The sequence below is a fragment of the Strigops habroptila genome, chromosome 15 (genome assembly GCF_004027225.2).
Source record: "Strigops habroptila isolate Jane chromosome 15, bStrHab1.2.pri, whole genome shotgun sequence".
In the NCBI taxonomy this organism is placed as follows: Eukaryota; Metazoa; Chordata; class Aves; order Psittaciformes; family Psittacidae; genus Strigops; species Strigops habroptila.
The window spans coordinates 314,652-330,285 of NC_044291.2; the positions used below are offsets into that span (position 1 = coordinate 314,652).

General features: G+C 55.6%; 1 protein-coding gene and 1 long non-coding RNA gene across 2 annotated transcripts; one reads left to right on the forward strand and one right to left on the reverse strand.

The window, feature by feature from the left end:
- DBH (dopamine beta-hydroxylase) lies at window positions 1-14,167 on the forward strand. Its single transcript, XM_030507327.1, has 12 exons — window positions 1-381; window positions 2,511-2,657; window positions 3,964-4,221; window positions 5,480-5,656; window positions 6,062-6,164; window positions 7,634-7,800; window positions 8,393-8,536; window positions 8,644-8,682; window positions 9,563-9,622; window positions 10,161-10,288; window positions 10,858-11,017; window positions 13,393-14,167. The coding sequence occupies exons 1-12, from the start codon at window positions 1-3 to the stop codon at window positions 13,525-13,527; spliced, it is 1,899 nt and encodes a 632-aa protein (XP_030363187.1). The 3' UTR covers window positions 13,528-14,167.
- Window positions 1,290-3,771, reverse strand: LOC115617138. Its single transcript, XR_003994512.1, has 3 exons — window positions 3,699-3,771; window positions 3,098-3,528; window positions 1,290-1,862 (listed from the first exon to the last, which is right to left on the reverse strand). It is a non-coding gene; the product is annotated as an uncharacterized LOC115617138 (long non-coding RNA).
- Window positions 14,168-15,634: the final 1,467 nt, after the last annotated feature.

The following is a 15,634-nucleotide window of genomic DNA, read 5'->3' on the forward strand; positions in this document are numbered from 1 at the left end:
ATGGGTGAAGCCAGGCGTGCGGGTGCCGTCCTGCCCAGCATGCAGACCTCCGGGAGCAAGCCCTGCTCCTGTCCCAGCTTCAAGCTGCGGGAAGTGGCATCCATGTACTTCACCATGATCGCGGTGTTCCTGGTCATCTTGGTGGTGGCCCTGCAGGGCTCGGCACCCCGCGGGAGCGATTTTCCCTACAAGGTGCCCCTGGATCCCCAGGGGCTGCTGGAGCTCTCCTGGAACGTCAGCTATCCCAAGCAAACCTTGCATTTCCAGCTCCTCGTCAGGGACCTGCAGTTCGGGCTCCTCTTCGGAATGTCAGACAGGGGCGAGTTTGAGAATGCGGACCTGGCCGTGCTCTGGAGCGACGGGCACAACTCCTACTTTGGGGTGAGTTGTGTGTTTGCATGGCTGCTTTGGGGCTGCCTCCCTGCGGGTCAATCTGGCTCATGGTGTGGAAGTAGGGCTGGTCCAGGGCACGGCGCACGCTGGAACACTGCTGCTGCTTGGGTGGAAGGGGTCCCAAAGGGCTTGGAGGTTTCTATCCCAGAGGGACCGACAGATCGGGTCTATGCTATGGGCTTGGCACAGGATCTTAAACCTAAAGAGAAAGAATAAATACAGCAACACATCAGCAAGGCAGAGTGGAACCAGAGCCTGGATGTCTCTGCTGTGCTTAGGTGCAAAGAGCTACTGGTGGCTGTGTAGACCAGCTCACACACGCACACAGGATCCATCGACACCCTGGTTCACTCGTGTGCTGCGGTCAGTCACAGTAAAAGCTAACCACAGCTCCCATTAATGACACTGTGCCAGTGCAGGAACCACCAGCCAGAGGCTCCTCCTGCCACGGCCGGAGGGAAGGGCAGGACATGGAAAACCCGACTCGGTGCCTGCAGCTGTGTTACCAGGAACGCCACGTGCAAACGCATTTGGGCACCGTGCAAACGCCTGGCGCGGCCCAGGGACACACGGCTCATTTTGCTGTTTGATGTGACAGTGCTGCTGCAAAACCCTGTCCTTCCTGGCACTGGTGGCTTGTCCAGGGTCACGTTTGCTTTGTCTTCCCACTGGGGTGGCAGTTGCAGGCACGACCCCCTGCTCTCCAGCAGCTCCCTGTCCCCAGAACACCACAGAAGGATTCAATGCAACCGTGCCCGGCTGCAGAGAGCAGTGCCCATTTTTCCCCATCTGAGGCTTTACAGTAAGTTAAATTTTACCTCTCCGCTTACTTCAAATTAACCATAAAACACATTCTTTCACCATCAGCCATAGTGTGAGCTGCAGCGTAATGAAAGGATGAAAAGAAGGGTTTATTATCTGTACTGTTTTCCTGCTAATTACCAGCATTCCGGATGTGTGGTGGCTCAAATGCTACAGTATTTCACAGCATCATGTTAAAAAACCATAAAGAATCATTTCTAATCTGCTTTCATGTGCTCACTGAACGACAAACTGCATTAAGCACTGGGCAGCATTTGGGCTTTCTCTTTCAGTTGGTGAACAGCATCAAGCATCCTGCAAGGAGGTTTCTAGAAGTCTTTCCAGTCCTGGTTTTCTCTCTCCAAACAGCCTTTCTTCTAGACAAGTATGTCAGCTTTTAAAAAGATCCAAATTTGCTTAACCCCCCATGTACTATGAGATCAATTTGCACACCATATTCCTATGAAGACAAATGTCATGCTAGCTTCATGTAGCTGATTTCACTCTCCCCCTCTAAGGACAATATGTTCTCGAAATATTGCTCTATACTTCTGGCTGAAATGGTGCCAAGATGCTTTATTCTTTTTCTCTTCTGCTTTTTCCCGCAAGATAAGAGAACCGATGCCACTTGTGTACGTACAGTGAGGTACTTCCTAGGTGCCTTCTCTCTGTAAACAAAAGATATCAACGGGAGATGCAAAAGAACAAGACAACAGCACTGTTCAAATCCAAATTATTACAGGATTTCATATTCCAAACCTTCAAATCCTTGAGCACAGGAGTAACCTACTGCTTTGCTTCTCCATGTGGCTTTGTCACCATTGTCAACAGTGAGCAGTTCTGGCTGGGCTGCTGAGAGCATCTGGCCACAACAAATGAAGGATTTTGAAGCGGCAATTTCTAGGGCTGACACTACAGCCCAGCAAGGGTCTGAGTTTGAACTGAGAGCACTTTGTGGCAGGGGTCTGGCAGAGCACATCAACCCTGAAGGTCCTTCCCCAGCCAAGTACACCCAAACCACAGCACAGACCAATGTAACACCAACACAGCTGCAGGCTTTCCCCGAGATGCATCTCAACTTGGGAGGGTCTTTCTGCAGCCTGTCACTGCTGGGTCATGTATTTCACAGGGCTGCCTGTGCCGAGCACCAGGGCTCCCGTGGCAAGGGCTGTGGGCTGCTGGACCAGGGCTAGGGGCATCCAAAACACAGGCTCCCTCCACCCTGGGATGCAGAGGGTGAGCAGGAGGACTCATGGTGCAGTGCTGCCGGTGGTCAGCGCCTGGCTCCCACTGAGCGTGCACTCTTCCTTCCACAGGATGCCTGGACTGATGCCCAGGGGCAGCTCCACATGGACTCGCAGCAGGACTACCAGCTCCTCGGGGCCCGGAGGGCTCCTGAGGGGCTCTACCTCCTCTTCAGAAGAGCCTTCAGCACCTGCGACCCCAAGGACTATCTCATAGAGGTACAGCATCACCCTCCGCCCGTAACACCCCCAGCCCCGTGCCAGTCCTGGGCAGAGCTCCGAAATCAACCTGCACGGTTCCACCTGGCCAGTGCTTTGATTCGAGGGCAGCATCAGGTGTCCGTGCTGTGTAAGGCAGAAGGGAAGCATGCTACAGATGTCGGTCCTGGGACATGAGTAATGTTTGGCACAATCTATTTACAACCCCTTATAAACCTCTATAAAGTGTAGATTTTAGCTCATTTGCATCATCCCCTCCTGTTAAGCATGTGTTAGGTCTATATAAATACCCTCCTGCATCACTCCGGTTTGCAGTCTGGAGCCAACTGTTTGGAGTGTTACAAAAAGGTGTTGGTGGTGTTCAATGAGAGGCAAAGAGGGGGTATGGCAGGAGCTGCAGTGCACTTGTGTGTGGTTCGGGGTCTGCATTCACCACTCACCTGTGAGATGGGATACGGGGGAAACCTTCCCAGCAGGGATGTCAAAGAGCTTTGGGGTCTCAGCCATGGACCTGGGTGCAGGCAGGAATCAGTGCAAGGCTCATTGCAGATGAAAGCCTTTGGTGGGCAGGATATTTTAAAGCCAACGTGGGCACAGAGCATCCTCGACTTTCTGTTGCTGGTTTTCAGAAGCTTGTCGTGTGGTGAGAAACGTCTACCGTCTGCCAAAACAGAGAGCCCTGCAAGGAAAAAACCTGCTGTGTGAACTGGGAAAAGACTTGCAGGTCTCTGTTCTCTGGTCCTTTAAGGAAAAGTTCTTCTCTTTTTCCTTTCTTCCTTATCTCCTGTCCAGAGCTCACTGGGTTCAGCAGCACCTTCCTTGCTTGCAGTAGACTTTCAGCAGAGCTTCTTGTGGTACCCCCCAATAGAAGCTGGAGAAAGGGAGGATTTGAAGGAGAAGTTTTGTTTCTGCTGTTCCTCCCCAGGCTGCTGCCCAGGGGCAAGGCTGGGGCTGCAGGGTGGGATGAACCCTGACGTGGTTGTCCCAGCCTTGAGCTCAGGAGGGATGAGGGGCTCTGAAAGAGCAGAGAGGAGATGTTACCTTTACTGATACCACCCAGGGGAAACTTTTCAGACTCTCCCAGCTGGTAGGAAACCCTCTGTGATCATGTCAGCCAAAGGAATGCCCTGAAATCTACACTCTTAGGACAGCAAAGTGAACTACTGGTGAGGTCATGTGTCAAAATGTCTCAAAACGTGTCAAAAGGCGCATTCCTGGATTCATGACACCAGTACTGGTGCTGATAGTCCATGCAATTCATGATTCTGCATGAAAAACTGCCTGATACACTTTGCTCTCGCTTCAGGATGGCACCGTGCACCTCATCTATGGGATCCTGGAGAAACCAGTCCATTCCCTCCAAGCCATCAACATCTCTGCCATCCACAGGGGACTGCAGAGGGTGCAGCTGCTAAAGCCCAACATCACCGTTCCTGAGCTGCCCAGCGACATGAAGACCATGGAGATAACAGCCCCTGACATTGTCATTCCCAGCCAGGAGACGACCTACTGGTGTTACATGGCAGAGCTTCCACATGGCTTCCCCAAGCACCACATTATCATGGTAAGAGGCAGGAGAAGGGGGTTGCTTTCCCTGGGCCAGATCAACCATCGTGTTCACATTCAGCTACACTGCGAAGTTCACCTCTTCCACACCCTTTCACAGGGAGGCTTTCAGTCCCATACATCTTCCCAACATGGTACCAAACCATTTCCCAGAGCCATCCCACCAGCCAGTAGCATCCTCATGTCTCCTAGAGAACCCAGAACCTGAAGCTCCTCAGCAGGAGGCGGCAGGTTGGTGACCTTCCGCCCAGCACAGTGAGCAGGTACCAGGGCAGGCTCAAGGCAGCTCCCTTGCGAAGCTGACCCCTGCAGGAAGCAGAGCTGCAGCCGTCGGGGCAGACTCGTGGCGGGATCATGGCACGTAGTGAGCTGCGCAGGCAGGACCGCGGCTCACAGTGAGCCGCGCAGGCAGCCCAGGCCCAGGGAAGCGCAGGGTGAGGTTGGTCCGATGGCCCACCGTGAGCTGCTGGCAGAGCATCAATAGCATTGGTCGCCCTGTCCAGGCTCGGGACGTGCCCTCGCACACCCAGGGCCAAAGCACACAGTGGGAGAGGGAAAACCTGACGCAGGAGCCGGAGCGGGTGCGTAGCCATTTACAGGGGAGAGACGACGTTGCAAAGGAAAACTCGGGAGGAGGATTTTCTCTCCAACAGATGGTGTGAAATGAATCATCTGTGTGTAAGTAAAAAGTGCATAACTCCTGCTCCCTCCCTGCTGCTGCAGACCACGTCTGCAGCTGGTGCTTTTAGCCAGAGCCGTTCCTCGGGCTTGTTTGAAGTCTCTTTCTACCCCAAATCCCACTCTCTGTGCCCCAAGCAGCTGCTGGCTATAATCAAAACCCAGTAGCTGCAGGCACAGGTACTGCAAGGGGGCCAGGACTCTCTGCAGGAGACAGCAATGTCCCCAGGGTCACCCCAACCCTGAAAACTGGCAAAGGACTCAGCCACCACAAAGCAGACCAAGATCTTCTGCTGATCAGGTGCATCTGTCACTAAAGAAGGGACAAGATGTTTCTCTATGGATTGTGGTGGACTCTGGGTTGATCCCAAAGCCAGTCAAGAACTCTTGGCCATTGATGCCTCACACCCAGCACAACCTTCCCTCCCCATCATGCAGCAGAAATTGTCCCCATTCAGTAATGGGCAGCAACATACCTGCCTTGGGCTTCTGGTGGAGCCTGCACAGGCAGCAGCTGCTGGGGATGGGATCCAGCAAACGGTCTTAATGCATCCTCCTTCTTGGACGCTGCTTTGCAGTATGAGCCAGTGATCACAGCGGGCAACGAGGCCCTGGTCCACCACATGGAAGTCTTCCAGTGTGCTGCCGAGTTCGACAGCTTCCCCCACTACAACGGGCCCTGTGACTCCAAGATGAAGCCAGAGCGGCTCAACTACTGCAGGCACGTGCTTGCAGCGTGGGCCATGGGAGCGCAGGTGGGTGCGAGATGGGACCAGCACCCCAGGTGCATTCCTGCTGCCTCCCCACCTTTCCTGATCCCACCTTGGGATTGCCCCGTGCCCGCTGCCCCTTTGGGTCCAGCCCTGTCTGACCTCCCCATCCTCCCCTTGGATGCGTCCGAGTTTCCACCTCACCCCAGCCCACCCGCCACAGGTCAGTGTGATGCCCCTGCTCAGTAGTTACGCCATTGCATGTGCATGCCGGCATGTGAGAAGCCTTTGGAAGCAAGGCCAGGTCTCCAAGCACAATCAAGAGCACAAGTCACGTCCCTCAGCCCACGGTGGGGGTCAGGATTATGCCCAGACATTTCCCTTTTCAGCCCTGTCCCCAGGAAAACCACCCCACCGCTCCCCTAACACACACCCCTCCTCTGCTTCCAGGCTTTCTACTACCCCGAAGAAGCGGGTCTTGCCTTTGGTGGCCCAGGCTCCTCCAGATACTTGCGTCTCGAGGTTCATTACCACAATCCCCTGATGTTCAAAGGTGAGTGTGTGGGGGGTGATGCCCGGTGAGTGGCAGGTAAAGCCAGGGAATGGCACTCTGCTGGGGAGACTCCACAGTCCACACAGGAGAAAGCTGGCCAAAATCACAGCCAACTTTCTGGAGATCCAATGGACCAGATCTGTCCTAGCAGGAGGAATACATTAAATCCCCACCATGCTGCTGCCTTTGGGGTCTCAGCAAAACCATCCTCTCTGCAGGCTGACCCCTCCTCCTGCCTGCCCAGCAGCAGGAGGGGTGCTTGGGGAAGGGAGCCTGGCTGAGCCCCGAGGGCAGAAACCTGCCCCACACGGTGTTCCTGCAGGGCTGTGATCCAGGGCAACGGCAGTGCTTAGCTGAGCCTCACAGGGTGCCCCTCCAGGGTCTGAGCAAGGCGGTGGTGGTGGGGCTGAGCTCAGAGCCAGCCACCTGAGAGACAGCAACAGCCTGGCTGGGATGGGGGAATTGAGATGTTGTTTCACTGGTGCTCCTGCTTCATAACATCGTCAGGAGACACATTTGGGGAAAAAAAAAAAGGATTACAAACAACTCAGTTTCTTCATTAACATAAACCCAAGTAGCTTCTTGACTACCCAAGTATATTTTTAGGAGACCAGAGCATATGTACTGTAGATCAATCACAGCGCATTCAGCAACTCAAGAAGAAACACATCTATAAATATAGAGCTCACATCTTTCATAATTTTTCTGCTTTTGCATGTTGACCAATAGTGTCTCCCCCGTTATTCTTATCCCTGGGTGGCTCCAGCCCAGAAACAGGGAGTTCTGAGCTGGCCTGATCCCTCCTGACCTACTGAACCTGCTCTTTCCCTTTGCTCACAAAGCTGGGTAGCAAATGGGAGCCAGAGCTCAGCTTTGCATCTCAGCAGAGCTTGCTGCTGCCTCTGCCTGCCCCACGATCCACATCTGCCAGGGCACATCATGGGCACAGGGTCTTCTCCAGCTCCCACCAGCTCCTGAGGGGAGGTTAAACAGAGCACACTGTAAGAGTGACAAGAAGCTTTCCAAATGCAAGGAGTACCTGCTCCACAGGGACGTCTCCTCCTGCCAGGCCCCCAGTGAATAACGGCACGGTCTTAGCTTTATGGATGCATCAGTTAAGAAGATGCAATGAGCCATATTTCTGGGGGAGTTCTACAAAGCACGCCGTGATCTGCCCTTCTGCTTTGGGCTCTCCAAAGGCACTCCCTTACTTCACTCTCTCAGGAGAAATTCAACCTCAGGTTGGTGACCTCTCCAGGGGACCAAGCACGTGTCTGGGGCCACTCAGTAAAGACTTGCTTGAAAATATCTAGGATTTAAAAACAGGAAGAATTGCACACGTGAAGAAGCTGCACACGAGAGGCTGGTGCCCATCTCCCCACTGCAGCACTGGTCGCTTTTCACACCTGACCCTGTCCGCAGCCGTCACTTTCCTGTGTGACCCACAGACTTGTCCTCTCGCCTGGCAGGTCGCCGCGACTCCTCAGGGATCCGCCTCTACTACACGGCCACCCTGCGCCAGCACGATGCCGGCATCATGGAGCTGGGCTTGGTTTACACACCGGTGATGGCCATTCCCCCGGGTGAGGACGCCTTTGTCCTCACGGGCTATTGCACCGACAAGTGCACTCAGCTGGTGAGTCCCCATCCTCTCTGCTCCTGCTCTGCCTTGGAGAAGAGAGGTTGCAAATGCCTTTTCCCCGGTCCCAGACAGCAGTGATACGGTACAAAGCTCTGGGCTACCTATTCCCAGTTTTAAAGTCCCTGAGCCCCTTACTATGAGGTATCACTGGAAAGAAAAATCTGCTGTGTAGAACAAACAGTGAGCAGCTGGTTGGGATGCACTGAATCCCCCTCGAAGCAGCTCTCCTGGGGAGCCATCTGTTCCACTCCCCGGGGTACCATTCCCATAAAACTCACTGCCAAGCTGGCTGTGCCTCAGTGGTGCTTTCCCCCATGGTGATGGGAACACTGGCATCTGCTTCCAAGGAGCTCACCAAGAGCTCTCTCAAAGATGGTTTCAAAGTGCCTTCCTTCCTCTCGGGGAAGCTTTAGTGGGTGTTTTTTGTAGGGTCTACCCAAAAGGGATCATTTGTGCAATCCCAAACCCCTGTGTGGGAGCCAGTGCGGGGATGGCTGGTCCCGAGCACACAGCAAGGGGGTGCACGGGAGCGGAGACAGGCGAGGGATGGGGCCAGGGGCAGGGGCTTGAGCCGTCCTTCCCCCAGGCTCTGCCCGCCGCCGGCATCCGCATCTTCGCCTCCCAGCTCCACACTCACCTGGCGGGAAGGAAAGTGGTGACGGTGCTGTCGCGGGACGGGCGGGAGCGGCAGGTCGTGAACTCTGACGGTCACTACAGCCCCCACTTCCAGGTACAGGGTCCGCAGGGGCGGGGGGGGTTCCGCTGGGCACCACCTGCGGGTGCCCTGGGCATAGAGCCACCACCTTGCCCTGACGTGGCCCCTTTCCTCCCCTCCAGGAGATCCGCATGCTGAAGGAGGTGGTTCCCGTTTTTCCAGTGAGTAGCTCCAAAACCCAGACAGCGCAAAGCGCTTCCCCTGACCCTGCAGCCCGAGCCCCCTACTTTACATCGCCTCATCCTCTCCACACACAGGCACTGTTGTGCCCCCCCGGGGGGCTGTGGGAGGGCACGATCCCTGTGCCCCCAAGTCACATCTCCCACCCCTGTGTGGATGCCTTGGGGAAACCGGTGTGTGGGCAACTGAACAGTGCTGGGAGCTAAATGAGCACCTCATGTAGCTGGGCTTCCTCTAGCAAAGAGAGGCTCCTTGGAGCGTGAAGGCAACCCATGCATGCACTGGAGGTGCCACCTCTTCCACTATGGAAGAAGTGGAAGAGCTTTGGCAGCAAATGTGGTGGGAAAGGGTGGTAGAACACAGGCCGAATGTGCCCCGGGGCTGTACGGGGGAAGAAGGACCTGGCTGCAGAGGGAAGGGTACCTACAGGAGCCATTGTGCCCCAAGAGCTGCTCAAAAGACACAGCACCCATTGAAACCATACCCAGGCAGTGCTCCAGGGTGCCCCATGGGCTCCAGCACCAACCGTGCCAGGGAGACAGTTGCGCCATCAAGTAGGGTCCAGGTCTGGCAATTCAAAATGCTGCTGAAGTGCATGGTTTCAGGTGCTTCAGTCCTGCAAAGACTCTTAAGAAGTGAGGAAAGTGGGAGATGCCACCCCTGGGATGCTGCCCAAGGGAATCTCCTCAGGGGATGCAGGCTGAGCCAGCGTTCCCGTGGCACTGCAGAGGTGCTGTGGGGAACAGGCTGCCCGGGGGCTGCTCCACTGCAGGGAGCAGAGATTTGCTACGCTCCAAACTCCCTGATCAGAGACAGGAAATGCCGCGTTCTGACACCTACACGTGTCTCTGAACCCCGCAGGGTGACGAGCTCATCACGACCTGCACATACAACACGGAGGATCGGAGCCGAGCCACTGTGGTGAGTGCAGGGTCTGGCCTCTGCTGCACACCAGGGCTGGGGGCACCCACTAAATGGGCACCCGCGTGAGCCTGGGCTGAATCACAGCCAGAACCCAGGGGGAGGGTGGTAAAGGAGCGAGCCCACAGGGCTCTGCTGCCTGCAGCGGGATGCCAAGGTGCTAATTGAGAAGCAGCATGTGTCACTAATTCCCATCACACACTGTTCCACCAGAGATTAATTGTAATTAAAGAGAAGTGGCATTTTTTGACAGTTCATGTTATTTTCTTACCTAGGCAGTAAAAAAAGAGCCTGTCAGAGGTACCATCAACAGACACAAAGCTAAATATAGCAGAGGGATTATAGGAAATCTGCATTTTGCTGTAAACCACACGATCTAGCCTCAAAGTCTGTCCTTGCATAAAGGGCAGATGGGCAGCGCACTGCCCGCCTCGTGCACACGAAAGGGTGCATCTATAGGTGCATGTGCACGCGTGCACATGGGTGTGAGCTCTGTGCCCCGGCAAGGCAGAGCCGGACCCTGGTGTCTGTGCCACAGGGCGGGTTCGGCATCCTGGAGGAGATGTGTGTGAACTACGTGCACTACTACCCCCAGACCCAGCTGGAGCTCTGCAAAAGCGCCGTGGATCCGGGCTACCTGCACCGGTACTTCAACCTCGTCAACAGGTACAGACTGTGCTGAGGGGAGAGGGACACAGCAGCACCCTTGCCTAGTGACACAGGGAAAAAGCTCAATGTGGAGTCTGAGGCGCTGGCTGTGCAGTGGTCATGGGGGGCACTTGGGCAGTGGGGGTTCAGGAGCTGGAGGACAGCCTTGCCCTCCCCGGCCCCAGCACAGGCAGCCAAAGCCAGGGATTTAAGGGGAGAACAGCCGGGAAGGGAGAGCATTCCCAGGATGAGACTTCCCAGCAAGTGTCAGTGCGTGACCAACTGTTTATGCGCAAAGTACTTGTTGTAACCCAAGGCAGACGCCAAGCATCCCTGCCAAGGGAGCAGGCTGCGGCTCACTCACCCACAGCGCGAGGCGTGAGATGCTGGCCTCGCACGGGGTGTCCTGCTCACAGGCAGCCCCAGATCTCCCCGTGGAGCTGCCGACTGTGGTGGGCTCTCCCTGCTCCCAGCACCGACTTCGGAGCTGTTCCAGGCTGAGCTTTAAGCAGGGAAAACTAGACACATCCAGTGCTGACAGGGGACAGCGCCACTGCCTTTCAGCAAGGCATTTCTCCTACCTTCAGGTTTAACGATGAGGAGGTGTGCACGTGTCCGCAGGTCTCCGTCCCACAGCAGTTTTACTCCATCCCCTGGAACACGTTCAACAGGGATGTGCTGAAATCCCTCTACAGCTTTGCTCCGATCTCCATGCACTGCAACAAATCCTCTGCTGTCCGGTTCCCGGTATGTATGGCATCACAGCCAGTTCCACAGCAGAACTCCCAGCCCAGGTAAAAGGCAGCTTTTAAAAGCTGAGGACATGGCTGATCCCAGCAGGCTCAGGGCAGGGAGCTGGAGCTGCTCAGGGAGCGCTGGCGCTCTGAGGACACTGAGACCAGCCCTGGTGCTTAGAACAACCTGGCAGGAGCCACCATGGCTGTGCCCGGCCAGGCTCAGCCAGAGCTGCATTTGCCTGAGGCGGTCTGGAGGCTGCTGAGTGTTTCAGCAGGGCTGGCTCCAGATCCAAGGAGAAACGTGAGGTTGGTTTTAGGGTTTTGGCAAAGCACATCAGGTCCCAGCAGCGCGAGCACATTATAGCATCTGTGCAGCCTCCGAACGCAGCGACCCAGCAGAACGTGAAGGATAAAGGGCTGTGAGATCTTTAAATGAAAACCAGGCCCAGCAGTGCTGGCCATGACGATGATGGTGGTGAGCATGTAAAACCACTGATGGTCCCTATCACCATCAGCTCCCAACACCATTCATCAGTGTAATAAACTTACATGATATGCTATTTCTGCATCCAATGCCATCCACCACAGCACCGGAGGATGAGCAGCTGATTGTATCCAACCATCAGCTTTCTGCCCCAGTAAATCCCCTTTAGCAGTCTGCTCTGGAGGGGCAGAAACCTTTCCAGTTCCTTGGAACCCTTTCCCAGAACCCGGGCACTGGAGACCTGGCACCTCTTGGCCATGCAACGCTCCGCTGCAGGGAAAGACACGGTGCAGAAGTTTTGTGCAGCAGCAAAATTATGAGTTAAGCCTCTTAATTATGGCCCAGACACATCTCGTGATTTCAGAGAGGCCGGGGGGGGGGGTGGCTGGGAAGCGACTCGAGTGGAGCAGAGCCGATGCCAACACAAATTGGGTCAGGAGCATCGCAGCGAGGGCGAAGGAGCCGAGCTGCCCCTCCTGCTCTGCCGGTGTGTTCAGAGCCAGCCCCAGTTTAAGACATCTCATTTATTCCACACTGCTTCTGCCAAGAGAAAAGCACCAGCTCTAATTAAGCTCGTGTTTTTGCAGTTCAGCGATCCCAAATCTGAGGAGATTTCTGGAAGGATTGAGTGCTGTTAATTACTGAGCAAAATCTCAGGGTAACACTTGTGAGTGGCTGCAGGGATTTTGCTGTCCCCAGCTCCCTGCACCTACAAGGGCTCACAGTGAACTCTCTATACTCTCTACATTCAAATTTCCACTCAAAAGCACTAAAAACAACTATAAAGACACTCCAAATGCCTCTGACCTACCCCAAGAGCAGGCAAGGGGTGAGCACAGGGTTTGGATGCGTTGGCAGGGGAGATGGCTGCTGCAGACAGGCTCAGGCTGGGGCCCAGTGCTGGAGCAGGCACACCCTGAACACCATTAACTGCTCTTTTAAGCAATAAGGGTGCAGGAAAATAGTCGTTTCTCCAGCCTGTGCTCCCCTGCAGTGATGTCCCCTCTCTGGACACTCCTGTGAGCCCAATGCCCTCCACCTTTCCCAGGCTTTTCCTGGTGCAGGCTTGGCCCGTTTCACTTGCCATGCAACGAGACATTTCATCTGAAAACAAATTCAGCTTCCCTCTTGCTGTGACTCACGGCTCTCGCTCCCCCTGCAAAACCCCCCCTCCTGCTCACACTGCGGCGCAGCCGGCGGCCAAACCGCGGTATCACCGAACCAGAGCCCAGCCTGAGCCCGCTGTGCCCTCGCAGCCCCTCGGCCAGCGCCAGCCCAGATCAACACACCACATCTGGGCTAGATCCTGCCCAGGGGCTCAGCTCTTGGCACTGTCTGACCGTGGCAGATTGCTCCTTGCAGGGAGCATCACCAGGACGAGGTGTCCCCATGCACGCACGGAGCAGGGCGTTTGTCCCCGGTGCGGTCACCTTGAGCCCTGACGGCTGTGACAGCCCCGCGGCACCTCGCCAGGCTGCTGCATCCTCCCGCTCCACAGCGGCTGCCCATGAACATGCACGGTGCAAACGTCATCTCCAACCAACCTTCCTGCCGCTACCTGGGAGACTGCGTTTTCCAGGGCTGAGCTGAGGCTCCGTGCGACTCCGTGGTTTGAGTTGTCTGTGTCTGATTTGGTGGGTAACACTTTCTGGGGTGGAAGCTCCTGAAGTGTGGTGGGTTTGCACAACATGGTGCACTGCAGACGTCTGAACTGCTAAGGGGAGGTGTAGGTGCATCTACAATACAGATAAATTAGTAACATCTCATACGAAAACATCCTGCTTTGGGTGAAAAACATTTGAAGTGTTAAAGATCACATCATTTTCACACGTAGGAAGAAATATGGACTCTCCAAGTACCAAAGCCCCGGCTAGGTCTCATGGTGCTGAACTCTCTTGCAGGGCGAGTGGGAGAAGCAGCCGCTTCCCATCATCACCGAGAGGCTGCAGGAGCCGGTCCCGCAGTGCCCACCTGCCCCGGGGCCTCGGCCTGTGGCCCCCGTCCCCCTCGACCTGGGTGAGCTCAGGAGGGACTGACCCGACACCTCCTCCTTCCATCCCACGGGAAGTGCCTCCAGGCAGAAGCATCCACGGGAACATTGTCCTGCCGCTCTCCCGGCACCCCTGCCCGCACGGCAATGCTGGCTGGTGCCCTGGCCCCTGCCTTGGGAGGGGGTTAGGGCTCATGAGCTCGAGTTCAGAATGTACTCTGGAGATGGAAAGCGCTATATTTAGTGTGTTATTAGCAATCCTGGCTCTGAGTAATGCTGCTTTCCGCCCCCAGAATAATAACACGGAGGTTTGCTATTGTGCCGAACCCAGCGCGGCCCCGGGGAGGGGGGAGAAGCCTGTTTTCCTGCAGGGAAACTGAGGCATGGAGCAAAGACCTGTGTGGAGCAGCACACAAGCCTTCCCAGCGCCCCACAGTCCCGCCTAGCCCAGGGCGGCTCCATGGGCACTCTCCCACACTGGCACCTGGAGCAGGGGCAGGAGGATGGAGGGAGGGATGGAAGAAAGCAGGGATGGAGGGACGGAGGTGTGACACCCCCCCGCACTCGCCTCCCTGCTGCAGGGACCGTGCTCCCCACCGCGCTTCTCCTCCCGCTCCCCCATGCTGGGGATTATTTGTCTTGATGCCACCAGATGCCAATGGCTGGCAACAAATGATACGTCTGTGGTGGGGTTAGAAAGAAGGAGGGATGGGGAGGAGGGACACGGCGGGGGTGGGGGGAGACAAACCTTTCAGTAGGAAAAATGACTCCATTAAACATCTAAATGTTAAAAAAAAAAAAAAAAAAGGAAAAAATTAGAAATTGCTTTTTGCTGTTGAACTCCAAAGGGAGAACGCTCAGGAGGAGCTGAGGAAGGCCACTGGTGCTGCACGGAGCCCGCTGGTCCCGGCTGGGCACCTGCCCCTTGCTGTGCTGGGACAGAGGGATCCAGGGCAGGCAGCAGCCAAATCCTGCCCTCCCCGCCACCATGGGATAAAGGAGATCTTGGGTCAGAACATGGGGGATCAGAAAAGCCTTTCTGAAGCAAAACTTGGTCCTGGCAGGCATGCAGTGGATCCCGGGCAGGGAGGCAGCATGCTCGGTCCCTCATTTATCCGCAGGACAAACGGACAGGACAGTGGCCACCTCCTCTGCTCTCCACCAGGGCAGGATCAGAGGGTGCAATCGTCTCCTCTTCAGAGAAAAATTAATCTCAATCTTGTTTGTCAATGTTTCCAGTAAAACCAAAGCATTTGAGAGTTCCAGCTCTTGCCTGTGGCGCTTGTTGCATGAAGCTGAGGAATTGAAATCAGCTCTAAAGAGGTTATAAACCAAGCAAACCTAGTCAAGGGAAATAAAGTGAACAGCATGCAGTGTGACTATTCCTTCAGGCAGGTAAAAGCTTCAGCAGAGATCAAGGACCCAGATTCCAACAGCACTCGCCTTTGGGAGTGTCTTTCATTCTCTGGGGCACAGCATCAGAACCTCTCCCCAGTTAAGCACCAAGGGCTGCACAGCACCACTGTGCTTTGCTCGTCTCAAACCCGGGGCTCCCGGGCACCAGCTACAGCCCCATCCCCACAGCTGAAAACTGGGACCCGCCTTTGCTCCCTCAGAAGGACAAAGTCATCGTTCAGACCTGGAGATGGACCCTCCAGCACAGCCAGTGCACACCGAGACAGCACCAATAAAGCCGAGGCAGGCACTGCATGTGTCACACCCCAGGCTTCATCTCCTAAAGGCGCAGATTACCACTGGAAGTGACAGAGCCTCACTCTGAACGTTGGAGCCACAATGAAGCATTTTGCCAAAGCAGGACCTGAAGCCGCGGCTGTGACGGGGGTGGAGACAAACTTGTGCTTGTGGAGATGGGAAGAACATGCCTGGAACCGCCTCGGTAAAGCCGACAACTTCATGGTGCAGAACTATCCTGCAGCGGGCAGAGCATCCACCGCGTGCGTGCCCCTGGGCCTCCTGCCCCTTCCCTCCACAGCCCCCCAGTGCTCCCACCCCAGCTCCGGGTCCCCAGGGCACGGCCAGGGCAGGTGACACTGTCGGAGCAGGGACAGATGCAGAAGGGACCAGTGGGATGGCAGCTTTGGAGGCTACAGCTGTATTAACAGCAGTTAGTTTAAAAACTCCATTTCCAGACA

Coding starts and splice junctions, on each gene's coding strand:
- DBH (XM_030507327.1), top strand. CDS start 1: ATGGGTGAAGCCAGGCGTGCGGGTGCCGTCCTGCCCAGCATGCAGACC. Junction 7,801..8,392: donor CCGACAAGTGCACTCAGCTG/GTGAGTCCCCAT, acceptor TCCTTCCCCCAG/GCTCTGCCCGCCGCCGGCAT. Junction 8,683..9,562: donor AGGTGGTTCCCGTTTTTCCA/GTGAGTAGCTCC, acceptor TGAACCCCGCAG/GGTGACGAGCTCATCACGAC.